This window comes from Rattus norvegicus, chromosome 1, assembly GCF_036323735.1.
Source record: "Rattus norvegicus strain BN/NHsdMcwi chromosome 1, GRCr8, whole genome shotgun sequence".
Classification (NCBI taxonomy): domain Eukaryota; kingdom Metazoa; phylum Chordata; class Mammalia; order Rodentia; family Muridae; genus Rattus; species Rattus norvegicus.
Window position 1 is genome coordinate 129,420,447 of NC_086019.1, and position 24,459 is coordinate 129,444,905.

Here is a 24,459-nt window from a genome sequence, read left to right on the forward strand (position 1 = left end):
CTGCCAAGACCATCTCCAAAGCCATCACTAAATTTTGGCAAAGGGCAGTTTGCTTCTGGGTGGAGGCCAGGACCTCTCCAGCTGCAGGGGCAGGGCAGTCTCTGTCTCTGGGCGCACAGGCAAAACGTTCATTCAGGCTCTGGGAAGAGTCAGGGCCTGCCGCAGAATTCCCGACTTCCTCCTGGGATCTATCAGCCTCCTGTTCCCTTTGCCAGGCCCTCCCAGCTCCCTCCAATCTTCCTCACCTTTATTCTACCCTCTTGGCCTCACTAATGTGCATATTAAGAAAATCTGGCAGGGTGGTGGTGGTGCACAGTTTTAATCCCAGCACTCAGGAAGCAGAAGCAGGCAGACCTCTGTGAGTTCAAGGCTAGCCTGGTCTACAAAGCTAGTTGTAAGACAGCCAGGGCTACCCAGAGAAACGCTGTTTCAAAAGAAAACAACAACAACAACCATCTGTTCAGCAGTGGTGATGGTGTACACCTGTAACCTCAGCACTCGACTTGTGGGATGGAGGCAGGAAGATCAAGAGTTCAAGGCCAGACTGGGTTAAATAGTGAGGACCATCTCAAGAAACCAAGAGTTGGGTGTTTACCCAGCATGCAAAAGGCCCCTGGGTTAACCTGAAACACCAAAAAGAAAACAAGAACGTCTAGTATCCATAGTCCTGGGAAGATCCCAGAACGTAGGAGTTTTCCACTAGTCTGGGAAATAAAGCAAGATGCAATCTCAGAATTGGGGTTAGTGGTGATGGGGGTGGGGGTGGGGAGGGGAACGGAGGAAGGGGAGAGAAAGGGTGAGGAGAAGGAATGGGAACAGAAGGGAGGAAGGAGAAAGGGAGAGAGGAAGGGGGAAGAAGGAAGGAGGAGGAACGAAGGCAGGCAATCCACCCAGTACTTCACTGATTAAGCAGAGAGGGTCATGTTTTTCTGCCTCTGTAGGAGGCTGCTTTCTTCAGGGGGCCCTTCTATTTAAAATACATTTGATGGCTTTGACAGGTACAAAGGGCCCACGTTCCTTCATGCGTGTGAGATAGAGGAGGTCTTACACGAGGCTAAAGGTCTATGCAGACTACAGCCTCACACTATCGTGTAAGTTTCCACTAGCAAAGAAACCGACCAACCACGTGACATCATTACTACTCCCGGGAGCATTTGGGAGCATCCTCCCCACCCCTCAACCCCCGCCCCCTTTTAAGTGTCTCCTGCCAGAATGCTACTTTTCCTGAAACACACCAGCAGGAAATGCCTTCTGGAGAGATTCTTTAATGCTTACAGGTTGAAATAATTGATAAAAACCTTCCCTTTAGCTATGCGATGAAGACAGCTGAGGTCACTCTCAGCGATGGAGAAACATCCATCAAAGACGCCACTCTTTGTAGAGGACCATCTGTAACTGATCCCATGCTAGGCTGTGTCTGAGCTGCACATACCGACCGGCTGCTGTGGCTGCCCCGGCCCTACCTGGAGGTGGGCCCCCGTGCCTTACAGCCAAGCCACACAGCTTCCTCGGCCTCCATTTCTCTCTAATTGAATTACTTAGAAAAGGGGTAGAGGACCCACCTTATCGCCTTCTTCCACCTCACATATTTTCTCTAGAGTTGAAGGGTTATATGTGGCAAACTTTCTTCCACTCTTGGATTCGTGCCAGTCATTGTTGATAAATATCTAACCAGGAAAGGAAGTGTAACAAATTAGGCTTAAATCAAAATCATACAATTTCAACATGCTAAGGATCTTAGGTAACGTCTTGTCTGCCTTCTTCCCCAACCCCCTCCCCTGGACATCTTATAGATGAGACCTGGAGTGGGGAACAGAACACAGAATCACATGAAGCAACAGATCAGAAGCAGAATTAATCTTTAGAGTTTTTTTTTTAATTATATCATTGTTTGTAGCAACAGCGTGGATTTGCCAAGGCATGGCTGAATTAAATGTTTACGAAGAGAGTGCACGTTGAAGCTTGTGTATTTGTAGGCTTAAGAAAAGGCTGGGCAGGTCTGTGTATAAATCAGGACACAGTCTGTCTGGTCCCAAAAGGCTGTAAGCTATAAGCTGTGCACACTTCCTCCTTGCAAGTAAGACCCCCAGGACCTAGGTTTACTTGAGATCTTCCCATAAATCCTTAGGCTTCCTCAAGCCACACGGTGGCATCATCTCTGCGTCCCTCACAGTGTCTACTTCCTGAGGTCTTTTACGAAGCCAGTGTTGGAACACCAAGCTAAGTCTTTGGGTTAGGAACATTTTAGATTACTTTAAGTGATATAGTAAACCATAATTTATATCCAGAAATAAGTAACTCGCAAAGAGATTATTTTATAGAAGCCCCCAATTATCCAAAACACAGCTGGAAATAGAATTATTTGAAAGGAATTTATCAAATCAGTGTACTGAGACGAATTCTACCCATTCAGACTGTGTTCTAATCTCTAATCACCTTTAAAAGATGGCGCCCAAACATGTGGTTTCACGGGACTGGAGAGGTGACTCAACCGTAATAAGCATTGGCTGTTCTTCCAGAGGATCTGGGTTCAATTTCCAGCACCTACATCATGGCTCACTACTGTCTGTAACTGCAGTTCTAGGGGATCCCACACCCTCAGACATACGTACATACAGGCAAAATATCAATGGACATGAAATTTAAAAAGCAAAAACCAAAAGATGTGGCTTTTGGAAGGAACCAGAAACAGAGGAGACAAGTAACACACAAAGCAGGCTCTGATGGCACGGAAGGTCTGTCAGCCACCAGGGAAGCCACCAGGGAAGCCATCAGGACAACCACCAGGGTAGCCACCATTGTGCTGTAGTTCCTGGAACCTCATTTTTGCAGCCCATCAACAGAAAAGGCTGCCGTGTGCTGGAATTCTACAGCCCAAAACATATCACATAACTTCATGCAAGTTAGTAAAATGATAATAATTGTGTCACTGCAGAGCCAGTTTCAGTGACTGAAGGTGAATCCTTTAGCACACAAGGATTCCCTGATGAGAGTAGATATAGATGAGAGCAAGTGAGAGAGAGAGAGAGAGAGAGAGAGAGAGAGAGAGAGAGAGCGAGCCATGAGTGTGTGGCTGGTTACCATTTCTTCAGGCTCCCTTGTGTGTATTTTGAAGCTTATCAAATAGGAAACACCCCAGGCCACCTCTGGAGTGAATCTCAGACACAGGGCAAGCTTCGGCTAGGCCGGTGAGCAGCGGCTGCCCCAGCCCCTCGATATGGAGCTTGGAGCTGAGCATGAAGTCGCAGTAGGAGATACCCAAACATATTCTGGAAGCTCAGTACCTTCCATGTGAGGCCGGGCCCCCAGGGGAGCGTGCAAGGAAGAGGCCTGGCTACAATTACAGGTTCATTCTTCCAGCTGAAACCAAACCCAAGAGTTCACTTCTGCCGTGCGGCAAGTAATCACTCGGCAACGGCGAGAAATTAATAAGCGGAGAAGGAGTTAAGTCAGTGTGCAGAGGAAAGTGAAGCCAGGAGCAGGCCCATTTGAAGGAAGATGAAATTTCGTCGGTGAGATAATAGAGACTGTCAGTGAAAACTGCTGATTCTAGGTCCTTCCTGGTATCAGTTCCAAGGGGGAGGGAAAGTGAGAAGGTGGTAAAACAGACTCTAAATAGCAGGGAATGGAGGCGGACTGCGGCGATCGGGTGTCTGCCACACACCTCATCTCTAGGCACACTCTTGAAAAACTATAATAGGCAATATATACATATATACGTGTGTGTCCGTGCATGTGTGTGTGTATGTGTGTGTGTAGGTGTACATGCATGTATGTTATGAGTGTGTAGGTGTGTGTGTGTAGGTGTGTGTATGTGTGTGTATGTTATGAGTGTGTAGGTGTGTGTGTGTGTGTATATGTGTGTGTGTATGTGTGTGTAGGTGTGTGTATGTGTGTGTATGTTATGAGTGTGTAGGTGTGTGTGTGTATATGTGTGTGTGTATGTGTGTGTGTAGGTGTACATGTGTGTATGTTATGAGTGTGTAGGTGTACATGCGTGTATGTTATGAGTGTGTAGGTGTGTGTGTATATGTGTGTGTATGTGTGTGTAGGTGTACATGTGTGTATGTTATGAGTGTGTAGGTGTGTGTGTGTATATATGTGTGTGTGTATGTGTGTGTAGGTGTACATGTGTGTATGTTATGAGTGTGTAGGTGTACATGCGTGTATGTTATGAGTGTGTAGGTGTGTGTGTATATGTGTGTGTGTATGTGTGTGTAGGTGTACATGTGTGTATGTTATGAGTGTGTTGGTCTGTGTGTGTGTGTGTGTGTGTGTGTGTGTGTGTGTGTGTGTGTGTGTGTGTTTCTTGGTTGCTCATGACATTGATCTTAGACCTTGCAAGCCAGCAACCTCAAGTAAAACCTCCAGACTGGCTGACCATATTTCCCCTCACAGTGTTTCTCACTGAGCAAAGCTGTTTTCCTTATTCTGCCAGTAAGTAGGATCTTGTAACTGGTTTCCCGCCGCCGGTTTTCTACCCACTAAAACAACGTATAAACAAAACTAAGGAAACAGCCATGGGCATGGCCCACCACGGATGTCAGCTGAATTGTTGAGAATCATAACATACTAGCTGACTGGTATAGAATGAAAACATCTCCACTGACTTGAGAACCAGTAGGACTGGGACATTATTGAGGTATAAGGTTAAAGATACCGTAAGAGGCGGACAGAATTCGTACTTTGTTACTGAAGGCCCCGGAAGGTGTTCTGGATGGAGGTAAAGGTGGTGGTCACACATGAGAACCCTGCTAGCATTATTTCCAGTAACTTCCACTGGACTCAGCTAAATTCAAAGTGGCTATGTTTTCGGGAGATTTGGGGGAATTTTATTTTTCATAAAAGAGATGGTAACATTTTGTATTTTGATGAATTAGAAACCTTGACAGAGGACCTCTGGAAGAGACTTTATAAAGAAAGCGGGTCCCTAAAGTAGAAGAGCCTGCCATCCTCTAAGATCAGCATGGGAAACCCCAGAAGACCCTCCCTCTCCTCACCAGAATCACCCACATGACCCTGTGCCCAGTGTGAAAGTTCGAGTACAACTGAAGGAGCTTTGATACAATCATCCTTCTGGAAGCTGGTAAGTCACCCTGCCATTGCCTGAGCTCAAAGCAGCCTTCCATGTTGGAGAAGCACGGCGAGTCAGGGAAACTGCACACTTCTGCTGGTTCACATGCTCACAGCCCACTGTTGGTGCTGGGTCTGGATCTGCTCTTCCACATCTTTGCCTTCCTTCCTTAGCTCAGGCCACCCTGATGGTACAAGGTTCACCTTGACTTTTTCATTGTTATTAGAGGTCTCTGCAGAGGTGCACGAGAAGCCAAGAGGGAGCAGGTTGGAACCAGTAAAGGGATGAAAGGTGTAGCAGGACATCAGGCAGCTGTATCTCCTGGAACGTCCCAAGGCTTGCAGCCCTCGGTTCCCTGCATCTCACTTTCTTTCCCCAGTCTCTGTCAGACACCCCTGGACCTTCAACCCTCAAAAGGCAGGGGGCTCTGTCAGAACCAATGACTCCTCTGACAACCTCCCAGAATCCTCTTCCATAAAGGCTGCATCTTTAAATTTTAAAGTGTTCCAGGGAATCGCCTAAGAGGCAAACTTTTCCTGCTCTGTGGCCGACAGTTGTGGGAGGATTCAGTAAGATACTAAGCGAAGAGGCAATCCTGTTCACTTTCTGTCTGCTGTGGTGTTTTTATAGAACTGTAAAAACAAAAGAGAGCAGCCACTACCAGAACAAGAGCGGATCATCACAGTGAGGTCTGAAAAATGAAGCCATTATTCGCTCGGTTCCCAGCCCCGATGCTGGAATTCTCCTTCTGAAGCTTACACGGTTAAGGAAACTATATTTAAAAAAAAAAAAAAAAAAAAAAACAACTTTCAGTCCTCCTGGGGCTGTGCCTCTCTTGATTACAGAGCCTTCCTTGGTAAAACAGTTCGTGTAAATGTCATGCAATTTATATGTCGGCATGGCCGACTTCGGGGACCAAGTCCCAACAGAACAGAATCTGAAGCCCACACATAGCGACCTGCCACTTTCACCTTTTGATTAAAATTACGCGAGAGGGATAATTGCTACTTTTGAAAATAAAATGGATGAAAGCGGTTTCTAAGCATTATGTCAGCCGGAGTTGAGATCCGTGGACAAAATGGGAAAAATAAGAGGGGTTGAAGTTTCCAGACCTGAGAGATCTGCGGTCCCTCAGACGCTGTACACACCTAGCAGGCAGAGCAGCGCATCCCTTTTAGAGTTGTTCTTCCTCCCTGAGCTTTCTCTGCTGCCAGACATCACCATTGTCCCTGCAGCTCAGGGACACCCTGCAGTTCAGATCTCACCACTCTGCCAGTGCCAGCCTCCCCGGAAAGAGCAAGAATTAGGCCTGGTCACTGCCTGTGGCCTTGTTCAACCAGCAGTGGTTTCCCTGGGCCCAGATCTAGAGTCCTTGATCAGTGACGTTCCATCTTTCCTCCCCAGCTCTTCTGGTAAGTTGGGTTCAGACAGAACACAGGGAAGGTACCGGACCCTTCTCTCATTGCCCAGGAAGACCTACTTACCAGCTACAGTTCCTGGTGTGGCTCAGACTCGAAACTCATTGTGGAGTCCTCAGGTATCTTTAGCTCCCCTCGACCCTGGCACCCCCAACCCAGATCCTAAAGCCCAGAAAGCCCTCTACCAAGAAGTCACCCTATGCTCATTCGCCAAAAGCACCAGCACTCAAAGTGGGCGGTGGCCGGGACACACCGGGGTCTCTGCAGGCTGCAACTCTGCACCTTGGGCTCTGCACTGCCTCATTCCTGCTCCTCAGGCTTTGAGGTTTAGCTCACCCAGCCAGAAGCTGGGGTTCCCACTCTGGGTGCCCCTCAAAAAAGTGCAGTTTCCAAGGAGCGGACTTGCACCAGAGACGCTCAGGTGTGGGCAGCTCCCTGCGGACTCCCAGCAGTGTTGGCTCCTGGTCCTCTGCTCTCCTCCCTACCAAGCTGCTCCGTGCAGGAATCTGAGGCCGTCGAGTCCAAGGGTAGCCCTGCTCACCTTAGTGAACTTGACCTCCAAGTTGCGGATGGGGCGCGGCAAGGCAGGCGGTTTCCCATCAGGCTGTCCGTTTTCCACAGCCCCGTTGGTGGTGGCCATGACTGGTTCGCACTCCCTGGTCCGTGTCCCCGACGCACCGGCTCGGCCTGGGCGGTGCGCAGCCTGCTCAGGGTGACAGCTCCGCGCCTTTATGCAGCGCCCCACGCCTCCCGCCCAAGGGGGCCGCCTAATTGGCTGCAGGACGGAGGAAGGGAGGGCGGGCGCGGGAGAGGAGGAGGGGACCGGGCCGCCGCAGCCACCCCTCCCGCTGTCCCTGCCCCAGTGGGAGCCGGACGGTCCCAGCCCGACCTAAGCGGCGGCCAGATAGCTCTGCGCATCGCCGGGTGGCCACACCGCGGGCTTCCACAGCCCTGAAGGCTGTCCTACAGCAAGCTTAGAGGGGGCAGGAATTCGCAAGGGTCGGACACCCGTCTGGGCAGGGAGCTGGCTCATAGCGATCACAGTAACAGGCCTCTCTCAGGGCAATCCCGAGACTTTGTCCGAGGCACCTGCGGTCCCAAGCCACCGCAGCCGCTCTCTGAAACTTCGGCGGGAGTGAGCGCTCGCTCTGGGACCCTGCGCTGCGCCTCCCCGGATCTAAGCGTTTTGTGGCCACCATGCGTGACTGTCTCGACTTGGGGTCTAGTTGCCAGAAGCCTAGGCTCCATCCTTCCCAAGCTAGGGCCGCCGGCGGAGGAGGTCCACTCGGAGCCCGGCCGGCTGGGAACTTCCTTCACACCCAGGACAGCAGGCAAAATCTAAGTGACAGCTCTTTTGCTCAGCACTTGGGAGTTTTGCCTGCTGGTCCTGTGACCTTCATAAGTACGCACAGCCCCAGGGAGTCAATTACTTTAATTTTTGAAACGCACAAATTAAACTTCCGTTTAAAAGACTGGAAAAAAAATCCCCCAAACAAAAGACATGAGATCTTTACAGCTAGTTGCTCTCAGACTAAAAGCTCATAATGTTTATGTTGTTCAGAACTGCCAAGAAGGGGTTGTGGGAAAGCATGTCCAACTCCTCTTATTTTGTCGCGTAGGAAATGCTCTATTCAACCCAGGACTTAGACTTAAGCCTCATGGGAAAAATGGGAAACCCTCTCACCCAGCTGTAAGGTCATTGCATCAGTAGGTGAGACTTGAACTCCCCACAGAGGAGGGGGTTTAGTCCTCAGAGAGGTTCGGCCATGTGCTTCTGTGTAAGGTGGCTCCCTCTGTCTGTTCTAAGGACTCAGTGTCCATTTCTGTTCACCATGTTCCTCTTCACTGCACCGTCACTAGGAATCCTTTTGGATAACCAATGAGCAGTAAACCTTCAGAAAGGCCCTATTTGAGCTCTGTCCTCTCAGACAGTGGGAAGGTTTCCTGCTGTTAGGGATTGAGCAGATGAGAATGGGGATGGGGGACTGTGGCCCCCAAATGAGCAAGGACCGACAGGCTTCTGAGAATCTGCCTTTGACACTAGGGTCACTGTTGCTCCATCTTTCCTGTTCTTTCTGGGCTCCCTGCCTGTGTAGCTGGTCCTATGACTCCCACCTTGGTCTACTGAAAACATCCAGGCTGTCTCACACTAGGGCCCCTGGATGCTGAGTCCTGCCATCTGAGTGTTTTTGAAATGCTGAAAGGACCCTTCTCTGTGCAGAGACCAAAGCCTGGCAGTTGTCACAAGCCTATGGGAACTCCTGTCCTCCGAGGATCCTGTCTGGGTTATCAGTTTGACAGGTCTTTAAGAAAATACAAACTCCAAAAATGTACAGAGGACACTGAACTTATCAAGTAATTGTTAGACTGATGGGGGAGGCAAATGGGTTTGGGGATTAGAACTCTGCCCCCTTTTGGTAAGAATCTGTTTCTTTTAAGGTGGACCAGAGTGGACAATGCAGGCTGCCTCATTGCAGAGCCTGGGATCCATTGGCAATGGCCGAAGACAGACTGGCTCACCTTCCTCCTCTTACTAACTCCACGTGACCCGGAGGTCAGAGCAAAATACTCAACCATAGATAGTTCCCTGCAGTAGGCAGTTCCCAAAGAGCAGGTCAGGGGGGATGGGCTTGGCTCTGGGCTTGTCCTGACTGGAAGTCTCTTCCTCCACACCCCTCAGCTCACCATCCAGCAGACAGGGAGAAGCTGAGATGCTCAAGTTCTCATTTTACAGGTGAGTAAACAGAGGCAGGTGGATACTTGTCCTAGACCTCACTGTCCTGGAGGAGCCAAAGGCGAACGGAGGGAACGGGTGGTGCAGGATGCAAGGAGAGGTTTCTCTTAATAGTCTTCTGTCACATTTCTTCACCTAGGGATGTACCTGTGTCCCAAGGTGGCCCCAGGGCACCTGATGTAATTGAGGTGCTAAGTATTTTATTAGGTAACAAAATAATGGGGTTGTCTCTTCTTTGGCTGTGTCTGCTAGGAACACTCATGGCCTTGGCCCCAAGGACATGGTCCTAGGGAGCAAAGGAGGGACTCAGTACTTTGCACAGTGGCTCACCAGGTGTTTGGGGGTTTCTGGAGCATTGTGGTTGGTGAGGGCTCAGCCTCCCGCCCCACATCCCTGCCTCAGACCCACATCCCTATCTCAGACCCACATCTCTGCCTCAGACCCAGCTGAGTGCTCCTAGGTTGACACTGGAACTCTGAACCTGTAACCCCCTTCCCACTCCCTAGTGCTTGGGGAGGCTCAAGAAAGATAACGCTGGATAAACTGTGGGGTGCTGTATACAAGCCTGGTCTCCACGTTTTCCTACCAGCAGATGTTTCTCCTTCACTTCTTCCTGGCTTATGTATCACTCCCAGCCTGCAATTTTCTGTTCATTTCACTGTTTTGGTATTCGGATCGGTAGGGTTGGCGTGCTGTCTGAAGCTTGGCTTCTTGGTGGGCGCATCTTGTGATATGGGGCCACATTGAAGGCTTGTTTGTGTGATAAGCATAAAAAAATTAAACATCGTTGGAGGTAGTGTGGAGAGATGGTTTGGTTCTCAGCTGGAGTAACTTCAGTTCCAGGGGATCTGACACCCTCATCTGGTCAACGTACTCACACACATAAACAAAACAAACAAACAAATAAGTATTTTTACAAAGCATTGGGGACTGGAGGGAAGACTGAGTCACCAAAGTGCCAATTGCACAAGCATGAGGACCTGAATTGGCTCCTCTCCACCTGCGTGAAAAACCTCTCTTCATGGCATTCCAGCACTAGATAGATGGGTGCAAACTGGTAGATTCCTGGAGCTCACTGGCTGGCCAGTCTAGCTGAAATGATGAGTCTGTCTTGAGGAAGGCATCTGAAGTCAACTTCTGGCCTCCGCACAAATACGCATCAAGGGAAAGCCGAGATAAAAGAGAGGTTGGATAATTTCCCTCACATTGAAACCTAATTCCGTTTCATACCGTACATGCTTGTGGGAGATGTTGAAATCTGTGATAAGCGTAATTAATAATAGGTCGGACAGAACCTACACTTCGTTTTACAAGTCTGGTGTCTGAACTTCTGTGAGGGGTGACTGGGCTTTCTGGGGACCTCTAGCATCGCAGATCTTACCATCCCATCTCCTTATCGGAATCACTCATCTCTTTCAGCTAGTCTGATCCAATCCAGGGACATGAGTATGCACTCTGAGAAGCTTCCCAGAAAGCCAAGCTTTTCTAATAAGGGAAGTTCTTTGACAAAGGGAAGGCCGTGCAATTATTAGGTGACTATCAATGGGGTAACAGGTGGCCCAGAGCTTGATTTACTGTGAATGCTTCCTTGCACTCACAGAAGCAGAGTCTGCATTGTATGGGAATTGTCCAATGTTGACCAAATTGATTTGAACAGGCAACTTCTTACTGGTCAAATTTTATGAATTATGATTCATCAAGTCTCCTCTGTGCTGCAGCTTTGTGGGAGCAAGCAAATGAATCTGTTTTCTTATGTTCTAGTTTGCTTCTGCTGTGATAAAATACTTTGATCAAAAGCAAGGAAAGGGTTCACTTGGTTCACACTTCCAGGTCACTATCAGACTCTGAGGGAAGTCAGGCAGAAACTCAAGGAAGGAACCTGGAGGCAGGGACCATGGAGGAAGGTTGCCCATCGACTCATTCAATGTCGTATACACAGCTAGAACCACCTGCCTAGGGACGGTGCTGCCCAAGGTGGACCGAACCCTCCCCTATCAAGCCTTAATGAAGACAATCTTTCACAGTCATGATTTTAGGTCAATGTAATCTGGGAGGTTTCTCAATTAAAGTTCTCTCTTCTAAGATGATTCTAGATTGTGTCAGGTTGTCAATAAAAACTAATCAACACAAGTGTTAGCTTTCTGGTGCTGAAGCAAGATACATGGGACAATCAACTGATGGAGAAAAATTGGATTTCAGCTTATATTTCCATGGTTCCTCGGGCCTGTTTTCTTGGGCCTTTGGTGATGCAGGAGGACATCATGGCTGGAATGGGTGGCAAAGTTCACCTCACATTGACTGAGAAGCAAAAGAAAGGGGGAAACAGGAATGGACTAGGTCCCTAATATCCCCTTTAGAACACACTTCCAACAACTAAACTTACTTCCGTTAGGCCTCACCTACTTATGGTATCGCACTGCCGGATGAAGCGCAAAGCTGTAACATGTGGGTCTTTGGGGCCCATTACACAATCCGTGCAACCTTTGTAACCAGGATCACGAGAGGGAGAAGCACCTCACATAGAGGAAACAGAGGTTGACGGAGGACCATCCCATTGTCCCTTTCCGCTGCTTTATCCTCAACCCTGCTGGCCCTTTTGGATCCCAAGAAAATATCTTCCACATAAACACACATGAACCTGAGGTAAATCCAACCCCAACCCGGCAGAAGCAAACAGAGGACTAATCATATAAAACCAAAGAGAATACATCACAGTATTTGTGGGTCTGGCCTTGATGAGACCTCACACACACAACATCTGACAGTGCATGGCTTCTGGAACTTTCCTGTCTGCCAGTGGTTAGGAGTTGTGACAAAGCCAGGAAAGAGCATGTGGGTGAGCGTGACAGCTGGTTGACCTCCCAATTTTCTCTTCTTTCTGGCCAAAAGAACCCCACATTATCAGGGCAGCCATGTGTTTGATAAAGGCTTGCCTACCAGCTTCTTTTTCAGAGAAAGAGATATGAAAGCAGAAACCTTGGGTTGAGCTCCCATGGGGTAGAGTCAGCTCAGAGACTCGTTCATTCCCAGTGGCTGGAACACAGGCGTAAGGGCTATGGCAGCCATCCTGTGACAGTTAAGCACTTCTGATGGCAGTTCAGGGTAAGGAATTCGGAGTAGACACATAGCAAGGACCCAGACCCTGGTGACCCTGGAGCCAGGTGTTTGCTCTAGATTTCCTTCACTGTCCAGGACGTCACCCTGAGCTGGCTGTAGAAACCTAACCAATCCTGGACCGGAAACAAAAGCCTCTAATGGAATAATTATGCCATTTTTATATCAAAAGAAGTCTGTTTAGAAAGAATGTCTTCTCTAGCTTTGGTGTCTTGAGCTTAACCCAATGCCCTAGGGCTAGCAAGATGGCTCTGTGGTTAAGAGTGCATGTATGTTGTCGAGGTCTACCCCTTAATTTGATTCCCGGAGCCCACTGGAAGGAGAGAGGCAACTCTATCTGTTCACATGTACATGTTTACACACATACTCACACACACACACACACACTCACATATACAATTTTTTAACGGTGTAGATATGTTGATGTTTATGTGTTTATGTCATATAGGAACTTTGAAATAACAGTACCAACCCTTAGATGGAATAAGTGAATCCACTTCACTGAGTCAGTCACAGCTTCCTTGCCCTAAATCCCTAAATCTGACAGTGGATTCCTACCTAGGGAAGAGAATAGATTGGTGCAAATGCTCTCACAGGTCTGGGCAGTCACCCTCCACGCACCGTGGTCCCTCCTTGGTGTCTGTGTTCTGAGGGATGCCCGACACTGGGAGAGCTGCCCCGAGTGCCAAGTTTGCTGTGCCACCCATACCAGAAAGATGCTTGTCTGGGCTGGCATTCACTCTAGGGAACAAGAGGCCAGAGTTTCAGTTTTAAAGTCTACCAAACATTACTCTCCCTAACCACTGCATCTCGCTCTTGGCACCCCGCCCTTCCCAGAACCTCCCCTGGACATTCTCAGTGATAGAAGAGGCTGTTTGCAAACCTCTCAGACATCGTCAGACTTGAAGGGTCTAAGGCTTGAGCTAAGCCCGGATGTCTTAGCTTTTGATCAGGACGAAACAGGCTTCCCGGTTAGGAAGGAAAGTGTTAAGGGGCTGAAGAGAGGGACTAGGGAGAGTCTTGGACACAGAACGATTCTCACTGAACAATGGTGTTCACTTAGGCCCAAGTGAATCAGAAACATACATATTAGATTTCCTTTGAAATCCACATGGGTGTAGGGATGCCGGGAAAGGGGACTTAGCGGGATACATTTTGCCAAACCCAAAATGTTTAAAAAAATAATTCGAATATGTTAAGGTTTGGCAAATCATTCTTGGGTGCATCTCACTGGCCCCACAGTGAGAAGGCTGTGCCCCTGCCCTTCATCTGGGACATGCTTTAAAGAATGCACAGATTTCTCAGGAATTTTCTCTTGGAGGCTTGCCACTACTAGGATCCCAGGGTGGGGATCATAGTGGGGAGAGGTGGCTGCTGAAGTCTATGCTGTCGAGAGGTTTCCGGGGGATGCCCGTGTAGCCACAACCTCATGGTGAATCCATTGGCAAGCTCACAGTCCTCTGCAAGGCACATCGCATCTGAAGGTGTTTACACTACCCTTTACCTAACTCTTTGCTATGGCATCCTGAGGATCCTAATACCTTCACCCCGTTCCCAGGCGACTGGCTCAGTGAGTGACTACAGCACTTCCCAATTCGCCATGCTTTTCGTTCCCAAGCAAACATTCAAGCACTGGGGTTCGCATCGCATTATATCAGGATGTCAAGTACCATCTGCTTTGCGTTACCATAGACATAGTTTACTAAGAGACAGCAGATTACTTGTAGTGTAGTTTCCATCGGTGAGAGTAAAACAGCATAAATATTAGGAACGAAACGCAGGCCTGATGGGGCCTAAATGTGCATCTGACTGACTTCACAGAGACTTCAGCTAACCATGAACTTCTGCCCTTCTTTTATCCCATCAACCACCAGTGTGCGTTTGCACCTGCTCGGGTCATAGCTTGCCTCGCACTTCCTCTGTTGGCCACTAGATGTCAGGGGACCAAGTTGAGTAGGAAATGGTCACTGTAATGTTTTATACCGAGAAGACAGGCATTCACTTCCCAGTTACAGTAGTTATATTTTGGATACTTTGTCTCCATGTACCTCTGTACATCAGAAGATGGCATCAAACAGGTGTGAGATGCTATGTGGGTGCTAGGAATTGAACTCAGGACCTCGGGGAGAGCAGTGAGTGCTCTTAACCACTGAGCCAGAGTTCCCCAAACTTCAGTGGTGCATAGGACAAATCAGAACCGCTGCTCCATGGGCTTAATCAGGAGGCCTACAGATTCTGGTGCTGATGTGCTCAGCTGGTGCTAGTACACCGTACCTAGGCAGAGCTATGAAACCAGTTCATTTATTGTAGAGATATAGGTACCCCTCACAGCCCAGGATGAACTTGAGCCTAACACTTGCTCTTTGCCATCCTGTCCTTCTGCAGAAATAATGATTTCTGCCCAGCAAAGGGGTCACAGGGGTTAGAGAGCAGGTGTAACATACCCAGTGTCCAAGAGAGCTCACCGCAGACAGGCTTTGATTGAGCCAACAGAAAACGCTGTCCTCAGTGCCTACCTGTTCCTCATCCCTCCAAGTTTCTCCCCAAGGACGACAAGCAAGGACAAGGTGAAGCAAATGTGCCAAGGGATTGAGAACTGGTTAAAGGGCCAAGACATACTATGTAGGCCAACCTGGCAGGCAGACGATGGATGGTATCGTTTCCTGTTGGGCACCCGTGAGCTTAACACCTGACCTCCTTTGCCTCAGAGTCCTCACCTTAAAGTGATGCTGGAATGAGAACTCTGACTGACTTCCTTGCTGTGGGAAGGCTAGTCACTGCCTGGTGCATGGTGACCAGTCCATTTATGCCTCTTGAGATCCTCTCGGTGGAGAGATAGACTCTAGTCTATTGCTTCATCACAGACCAAGAAACACAGGGGATGGTGAGTAGTTTCTCTGCCCTGCTAGAACTTTATTCTGGTCTTTTTCATGAGCAAAGCTGCAGGTGCTTTCAGCAACCCCAGAACCGTGAGAGGAGAGGCCACCATGGGAGAACTCGGAGCTTTGTGGATATCTATGCCTTATCTGATATTGAAAGTACTTTAGAGTACTTTCTAGAAGTCTCCCTGATTGGGCCTCTAAAAGCCCAACTTGTCTCTGGCCTGTTTCTCTTTCTCGTTTTATTTAGCCATGAGTCAGGGGTGATTTTTCTCAAGATTCAAGTGCAAGGTATTTTCCTACATTGTCTCTCAGGCATTGCTTGCCATTGTAATGCTATGTAGAGAAGGATCATCAGAGCAGCTCGACTGATTAGCCATGTCTGTCATGGACCACGAGATGGATTCAAGTGCAAAAAACCACCCTGTCACTCTGGGACGTGCATAGGAATCTGTAATCTTGTTACTGGACCTGTTCTGTTCACAGTCAGATGAGGTTCACCTCAGGAGCTGGACATCCTAACCTGATCGTAGCACATAGCTAACAGGCATTCTCTCTATATCAGCATCCTCTGGGGGCTTTGTTAGTGACACAGACTCTTGGACCCAGTCTGAGACCCGCTGAGACAAAATCTGCAAATGGATAAGATCTCTGGAAGCTTCAGATGCGCACAGCAGTGTGAGAAAGGTTGCCAGGCCTGGTGCTGTTAATTCTTTTGAGGAAGGAAGCTTGGTCCTACCTTATCAGGATGGCTGAAATTAGTCTCTTTTCTCCTTTCAGTTTTCAGCTTAATTCCACTCAGGATGTCGTCATGCTCCTCTGTGGATGGAAGGAAAGTTCAGCACCCAACCCAGACCTTGTTCTTTGGAGGCACTTAACAATTGTCCCCCAGGAGAGAGCATTAGAGACTTTTAGTTGATAAGAATTTTTACAAGAGCCAAGTCTAGCAGCACCAAGGCCGTGCCATTAAAAAGAAATTATGTCTTCATCATAACAGATTAAAAATATTTTGTTTTGTTTTCTGAAAAAGCCAAGCTTAAACATTTTTCAGGGTGGTGTAAGTGTACGAGTTTATGACATTTGAAGAGATAGATGGATCATGGGAAATGGACCTTAGGGCCAAGCTGATTCCCCAAGAATGCCTAAAGTAGGACAGATATGGCTAATGGGTTGTTGAGCAAGCAAGAAAAACTCGGCAGGGAGACAGCTCCCCCATGGCCTGCTTTCACGAAGAAGTAAGAAGAAGTTGAAGTAAGCAGTTGTAGTGTTGGGGGCTCTTAGCATTTGGAGTCTCCTCCAGGAGATAGCTTCCTCTTCTACACGATGAGTTTGCAGAGTACAGGCATCCAGATCGTATGGTGCTCTGATGCTAGACTGCTCTAGAAGTGGGCATTTTCAAGGGATATGCCAGAAGAGGCCCAAGCCAAGAGATCCCCTGGCATACGGCAAATGTTTGCCATTCTTCATCTGCAGAAGGAAGAGTTCTTTTCCATGGTCGTGATGCATTTACTGGCTTTGTTACCAGTGATATGACATAGAGGTCATGACAAAGAGGAGATAACTTTTTCTGAGCCATCTGTAGGAAGGCTAGACTAGAGAGAAACTCAGTCCTCTCTGTATATGCAAGCTCTGTAGGTGTCAGATCACCCAACACCAGATCCAAGATGTTGGGAAGGAAGATCCCATACGGGATATGCACAGGCATCTTTCTTGTTACTATTTCCCAGACAATGAAGTCTGCTATCTGCCTGCATGGCATCACATTGTACTAGGCGCTGTGAACCATAAAGGATGGTTTTCTGTGCAGGAGGATATGCAGGTCTGTGTGAACATTACATCCTTTTTTGCAGCAGGCTTGAGCATCTGGGGACTTGGCATCCTGAAAGATAACATGTTGTCTAGAACACCCTATGCTGTGTAATTAGGAAGGGAAGTTGCAACACAGTGCTGGAAGAACCAATGTCTCTGCCTTTATCCAAAACCCCACTTTAGCTCCAAGAAACTCAAAAGTCCAAGGTCAAAGGTGGAGCAAGTTGGGACTTCTGCCTGTCCCACACCACTCTCCTGCTTGACCCTGACTCCTAACTTTCTGCCCTTAAGTCCTCTGCTCATGCTGGAAAGACTCCACGTGGGCCTCTGTTTGTCCCACAGCTGCCCATGCTGCTTGCAGACCCAACTGTCAAGGTCTTTCTCTCCCTGAAGCACTATCATCTGATGCCCACCTTGGGGCATTTGCTCTTTTTCTCTGATCTTTGCAGGACTGGCCTCATCTGGGGGAAATTTTCTGTGCCTGAGGACTCTCTTGACCAGTCTGTCGGGGGTGACATGTCCACACTTCCATCTGCCCCTCTATCTTCATGGCTTTCTTTAATCTCAACTATTTGTTTGCTGTTTGGACTTCTGATTCTTCAATAGAAGTCCCTAGCCACAGAACTCCCATTAGCCATGAGGTAGAGCCTTGGCCCAGGACAATCTGAATCTTCTGAGGAGTCTCAAAGTATTGACAAGGCCCCTTCTATTGACAGGGCCTGCTCACCAATGGGAATCGGAAAGAAAAAGGAAAGGTACCAGCTCAGAATCCCCGAGACCAAGTTCTTAGTGCAAAGGAGCTTCATTTGTTCCAGAGGCACAGAGAATAGGGAATAACAGGCAAAGAGAGAAAGAGGAAGAGGGAAAGAGGGAAAGGTACAAAGGAGAGGGGAGAAAGGGAGCAAGGAGAAGGTAAGGGTTATTTGTCCAGAGGGGGTGGGACAAAAGACTGTCCCTAGATAAAGAGGAGACAGACATGGCCCATGGCATATAAAATGGCAGTTTATAAAGGTAAAATGGGGTGTTTAATTTTAATTGGGCATGTTAATTAGGTGAGGCAGAGGGGGTTTCTGATTTCTGGATATCAATACTTTGACCGCTGGACCTTGGTGGTCAGTCTCTCAAAGAGAAACTGGCCAAATAAGGAAAGAAGCATTAGGGGCTAGCTTCAGGAATGTAACTTAACAGTTTTTAGCAAGTCTGGGATAGCAGAGCCCTATTCCCCATGCTCAAGCTGGTCAGAGTTCGTTCAGATAGTATATTAGTAGGTGTGTGCATCAGAAATAATATTATTTCTTTCTAGAACAAATGAAAATAGGCTTATCCTGGAGTCATCTCATCTAGGGTTGTCTCGCCATGTTGGTCACTGTTGCGGTTCATAGTCATCATATCTGGGCAAGACTGACGGTTGCCTCCCTCCTCTGCAAGCTTGCTTGGTCCTTTCGGGTATCCTGGAAGCAAGTCCCCAGGAAGTAAACCTTCAGGTCAGTTCCAGATTAGGGTTGCTTGGGGCCTGTTTCTAACTTGTGTTTTTAAAATAAACAAGTCCACTGAGACCCACCAAATGCCTCAAAACGTGAAAAGATCTGAGAAGGGGCCTGACTTCAGCTGCAATGAGGTAACATCTTGCTTATACTTTAATGCAACACAAAGGCCTTCAGCCTTTTATAGATAGCAGAGCACATCCTAAGGTGGTTTAGAGAGCTGTCCATTCTCCAGATTGTCTCACTCGACAGTGGGCTGGGGGCAAGAGTGTGTACCACCAAGACTATAAGACTATATGACATACCAATAGTCACCCTCTAACTAGGGAAAATGTTTTTGTAATGGTCACTTCTCTCTCTCTCTCTCTCTCTCTCTCTCTCTCTCTCTCTCTCGTGTGTGTGTGTGTGTGTGTGTGTGTGTGTGTGTGTGTGTATGAATGTTTATATTGTACAGGTAGACTTGTATATGTGGGTACATGTATACCAGAGGACAACATTGGCTGTCCCCAAGTGCCATTCACTTTGTATTGCTGTTGTTGTTTTATTTTGTTTTTTAAGACAGGGTCTTTAACTGGCCTAGGTAGACTAGCTGACTACTCAGTGGGTTCTAGAGAGCCACCGATCTCGGCCTTCTCAACACTAAAATTCAAGTGGATGTCACCACACCCAGTGTTATTTTTAACTTTTTTTGACTGAGCTACCTCCCTAGCCCAATACTAACCACTTCTCTTAAATCAGAGCATCCAGCAAGGCCCACAGCTGTTTCTGCTGAGCCTTGAACCTCAGGACTGATAGAGAAGTTTTCCTCCTGTCATTGTACATGATCCATTGCCTATGATCCATGTGTTAAATATTGCCAACGCTTGGGTAGGGACCTGCACATGATTGTCTGCGACAGCTCTTTTATTGTCCTCCAGTGACTCCCTCTCTGCTAACCTTTGTGACAGAGGGCATTTATTTTTGGAAACTTTCCCAATGAGCAAACCAATCCCATTTTTAAGGTGGAAAAGTGTAGCGCTGTAACAATGGCACTACTGTGTTTTATGTTGTTGGTGACGTGAAAAATGTCCAAGCCTGACCCTGACACCAGTGCCTTTTGAAAGGCACTGCCTTGCACAAAATACCAGACCAAATCCCAAACTGTTTACGGTTATCACGGTTCACTTCCTTAAGCCATAACTCCCATTGCATTCTTTCTTCTGCCCTGCCCTGAAGGCTGAGCTGGGAGGCCAGGGGGCTGGGCTGACTGGGATCTGTGTGTCCAAAAACATACCAGAGGGAAGCAGATGATGGGTGAGCAAAGGAACTCTCACACTTTGAGGGAACCTCTCCTGGAAGCCCTGCTGTTCCCCTAGAGTGTCTCACTTCTTGACATCCCCGCTGTGTCTGCAGAGATTCAGCTGCTGCACTCCTAGGAGAAGAAGCTAAAGTGCATGCTGGGACATGCGGTAATCTAGCATAGTGGTGTATGGCCTGAGTGAACAGAGGGTCTGCAGCTACAGCGAGTCATGGTGGATGCCCCTGACTGTCCACATAGCAGCTCCTCTAGCAAATCAACTCTTAACCTTGGTGGCAGTTTCCCAGGGTCCCATAGTGCTACAAAAGTCAGAGAACATAAATGGGAGCCTGCCTTCAATCCTATGTGTGCAGCCCTCACACTTTGGGCACACAAATGCACAACGTCCACACCAAAACTCACGTCGACATTTAATCTTCACAGTCATATATAAATGGGATTTGAAGGTGAACCCTTTGACGGGTAAGTAATCTGGGTTAGATGAGGCCGTGAGGGTGTTGGTAACTTTTATAAAGATGAAAAGAGACCAAGCCAGCAGTGTCTGTCTGTCTGTCTGTCTGTCTGTCTGTCTGTCTCTCTCTCTCTCTCTCTCTCTCTCTCTCTCTCACTGTCTCTCCATGTGATATCCACAGGACCCTGTAGAACCCTTACCACCAGGAGCTTCCCCAGATGCTAGCCTTCCCTGAGACTTGCCAGTCTCTGAACTGTAATCCAACCAAATTTTTTTTCTCTTTTTTTTGGGGGGCTGGGGATCGAACCCAGGACCTTGCGCTTCCTAGGCAAGCGCTCTACCACTGAGCCAAATCCCCAACCCCCCCAACCAAATTTATAATGAGGGCTTCAGTTTGATTTTCTGCAACTCGAGCTCTATGGGTGCTGGAGAGAAGATCCTCTTCAAGGGCACACTTAGAAACCTTTAGATTGTTTAATTGCATCTGGAGCCATTCTATCTTATCATACAGCTCATTCTTTTCCTTTATCAATTTTTCCAGAGATACTAAGAGCAACAAGCCAGCAAAATCAATTTCCAATTCCCAATCTCCCACCAACCTGTAGACGGTTTTGTACAATGAGTCAACTAGTTCATCAAGATAAGCAAAGACATTCGTTTTTTTAAGTGTGAAATATAGTTTCAACCACAGGCCTTCAATATTCTCCAAGATCCCAGGAGAGGTTTCAGTAGTTGAAGGTGCTGGTGAATTATTAAACTAACTCCAGGTTCTTAGAAGATTCATCCTTATACTTCTGCTCTTCTAGAACCACTCCTGGTACCAACTTCTTATTAGTCAGGGTTCTCTAGAGTCAGAGAACTTAGGGGGAGTCTCTATACAGTCAGAGAATTTGTTGATGACTTACAGTCTGTAGTCCAACTCCCCAGTAATGGCCAGCAGCAGCTGCGCATGGAAGTCTAAGGATCTAGCAGTGGCTCAGTTCCACAAGGCAGGCAGGTGAAGAAGAGAGTCTTCCTTTTTCCAATGTCCTTCTCCAGCAGGAAGTGTGCCTCAGATTAAAGGTGTGTACCAACATGTCTAGATCTGGGACTTGCTTTGTCCCAGATGACCTTGAGGTCAGAGATCTCCTTGCCTTGATCTCCTAGGATTCATAACCACTATGCCTCAAGATCTCCATGCCAAGATCCAGGTCAGAAACATGTATCTCCCAGCCTCAAGATCAAGATCACAGGTGAGCCCTCCAATTCTGGATTGTAGTTCATTCCAGATATAGTCTAGTTGACAACCAGGAATAGCCACTACAACTAGAAATCCATTTCTTTTCTTTAAAAACCACTCAGTCTACTGTATTGAGTTTTAGCTACAGAAATTACACTAAGACAGGGGCATCTGCTTTGGTCCTTAATATAGCAGTGTGAGAAGATGCAAAGCCTATTGGAAGGTGGTTTGGTCTCTGTACCCCTTGATGGGACCGAGGTAGTTCTCATGGGTCCTTGTATAGTCTCTGGGAGAGGGTTGTTATTTTAAAAAAGTGAACTTGGCCTTCTCTCTCAGGCATCTTGTGTCACCAAGTGCCTTTTCTGCATGTGTTTCGGCCTTGATGTCACGTGTCATGAAGTTGTCACTGGAGCTTGTTCCATCCCGCTTGGCCTTTTAAACTTTGAAACAGTGAGCTAAAGAAATCCCCTTTGCTTTGTACATGATTCAGTTTCAGACAGTTTGTTATCGCTATTGAAAAGAGACTGAGACAATATCACTTTGTCCAAGAGGCCCAGAATGGAGGACACATGAAATCAGGCTGTAGAGACAAGGAACCTGAGTTTCATTCTCATCTTTGATGGTATGTTGTTCTGGGCAAGTTCCTGTGTGTCCCTCAGTTTTGCTCTTCTCATCTGCAAGCATCAGAGAGTTGCACCCACTCAGGAGGAACAGCAGCTAGACCTCAAAGATAACCCTGCATGGCGTCTCTCCATGCCCACATCCTTGTGCAGTCCCTCCTTCCCATGCTAACTCAGGGGTGGCTTCATCACATCACTGCCTCAGCTCTGCAACACACCAGGGAATGCCACGCCCATCTAAGTCTAATCTTTAAGGACTTCCCATTTCTTCCTCTGCACTTTTGTGGGCCCGATCCCCCATGTAAGAAGTCCAGATATCTTTCAGAAGTGACCCCATGAGGAAGCCATGTTGGAAGAAAGAGGCTCCACCACCCCAGAGAGAGGCAGATCCAACTGTCCCAATGTCCTGGCTGAGCTATTCCTACTGAGACTCCAGACAGGTAAGTCACCCTGGATGACTGTGACTGGTGAGAAACTCCAAGCCAGAGCAGTCGGGGAAACGTGAGCTGAGCTCCACTCAGCCCTTAGGACTCTAAGAAAGACTTTATGCCAGGGGCTGTAAACCTTGAGTTTGGGGCTATCTGTTATGTGACAGAAGTCATGGGACCCAGCATAAGGTACCTATATAACACCCAGTATGAGGACTAGAGGTACTAAGTCTGAGGTATGAGGTCACAGGCTCTCTAGCTTTCCCTCTCTCTCCTCAGAAACCAGGCCACATGTACCACCTCCACTCTGTCAAAAGACTGACTGGCCTCTGAGGTGATGGCTACTGCACATGGGGATGGGGATGGGGATGGGGATGGGGATGGGGATGGGGATGGGGATGGGGATGGGGATGGGGATGGGGATGGGGATGGGGATGGGGATGGGGATGGGGATGGGGATGGGGGAGAGACATGAGCCTAATCTCCCCCATTCCCCCTTTTAACTATAAGATAGGTTTATGGTGCTTTCTAGTGCCTGGCTCCATGCCCCTTGGCAGGTAGGCTAGGCCAGGTTAGGTCATGTGGTACGGAACTCCCCGTATCATCCCCTTCCCATTTCACCCCCTGGGAAAGCAAAAGCCAGAAACTCTCTTATTTCTCCAAGGTCTTTCTTCAGGGAATTGAAGGTACCCTTCTCACTCCTTCATGCAATGGATGGTGTCTGTCTCTCCCAGTGCTGCTCCTCTCTGGACCTGAAGGCCTGCTTCTCTCCCCTCAGGGTCCCAACTTCTGATCCAGCTCCTCCCAGAGTTTGAAGGTCCCCTCTGGGGACCCACTGTGATATTTCTGATATGACGCTGTATCTTTCTTAATTGTTCCCCCCACTTCAAGGCCCAGCCACAGCCCCTGTGTTCTCAGGGCTCTTCCTTAATAAAGCTCGTCCTGGAGTCTAACCCCGTGGTGGCTCCTTTCCTGAACTGCAGCAGGCACTCAGACTTATCTGACCCTGTCACACGTGCAGGTGGCAGGGGCTTCTCCTGTGCGTGCACTCTGATCGGTGCAGTTAGTCTCTCCGGGGCCCTGCCTTGTGATACCCTGGAACCTTGTCTAATCCTATGGCAAACAGCAGAAGATGGAGGAAGCAAGCGACAGAGGCCCCAAAACACGACCAGGAAGCAGGGACCCTCAACACCAGAGGTACTGGACCTTTGCCTTTTCTGTTAAAGTCAAGGTGGTCTCTGTGAGGGATATGCAGGCCCTCCCCATCCCTGGCCCCTGCCACCACCAGCAGGTGTGAGAACGTCAGGAGAGTCCTAAAGGTTACTACCTGTTTACAAACTCAATTTAATAGATGCATGGGAGAAATATCTTCAAATGTCCCTCTCCTTCAGTCTGTCCGAATTGCCCTTTGTCCTCCTGTAGTGTCGTGTGTGAGGGGGTCTGGAGCGAGCTCATCTAGATATGCAGGCTAGACAAATGTGAAGCACGTTGATTGATTTTTCTTCCTTCTTCTTTTTTCTTTTTCAGGTTTCCGCCTGTGGTTACCTTGCTAGGCTTCTCAGGCCCTTTGCGTCCCTCTGTCAGCTACATCCCAGCCCTTCCTGGCTCGGTTCCTCAGCACATCTGCTGTGGGCTCAGGGCCCAGGCTTTGTCCATTAGCGGCTCCGTTCTGAGAGGCCTCCACAGCAGTGCAGCTGGAGAGACAGCACACCCGAGGTACACACAGGCTCCCTGCCTGTCCCCCTCCACCCTGAGTGTTAGAAACTCAGGTTTCCTGTGAAATCATTTGCCTTCACAGACCAGGAACCACGCAGCCTCTCCTTCCACAGCCAACGCAGCCTCAGACATTTCCTTCTCAGGAATGTCCCCTCCTGCATACAGATGTTGTTGAGAAAATATATGGTTTGAGAAGGGGAGGAGGAAACAAGAACT

The 24,459-nt window shown here is 48.2% G+C and overlaps 1 protein-coding gene and 1 non-coding gene across 4 annotated transcripts in view; both read right to left on the minus strand.

Annotated features, from left to right (window-relative positions):
- The window catches only part of Aldh1a3 (aldehyde dehydrogenase 1 family, member A3), a 44,037-nt gene extending 27,931 nt beyond the window's left edge, over positions 1 to 16,106 (minus strand). Inside the window, exons 1-2 of one of the 3 annotated variants that reach the window (XM_063282400.1) lie at positions 15,959 to 16,106; positions 1,563 to 1,667 (exon numbers count right to left, since the gene is read on the minus strand). Coding sequence is in view for 2 of the 3 variants with exons in the window: in NM_153300.2 (NP_695212.2) it covers positions 1,563 to 1,667; positions 7,034 to 7,132 (204 nt within the window). In the remaining variant the exon portion in view is untranslated. Of the gene's footprint in view, positions 1 to 1,562; positions 1,668 to 7,033; positions 7,216 to 15,958 lie in introns of those variants that run through there. The other 2 variants (NM_153300.2, XM_039102407.2) reach the window with 2 other exon arrangements.
- Positions 16,107 to 20,546: 4,440 nt separating this feature from the next.
- On the minus strand, positions 20,547 to 20,628 carry Trnap-agg55 (transfer RNA proline (anticodon AGG) 55). Its single transcript has one exon. It is a non-coding gene; the product is annotated as a tRNA-Pro (tRNA).
- Between the last annotated feature and the right edge of the window lie 3,831 nt (positions 20,629 to 24,459).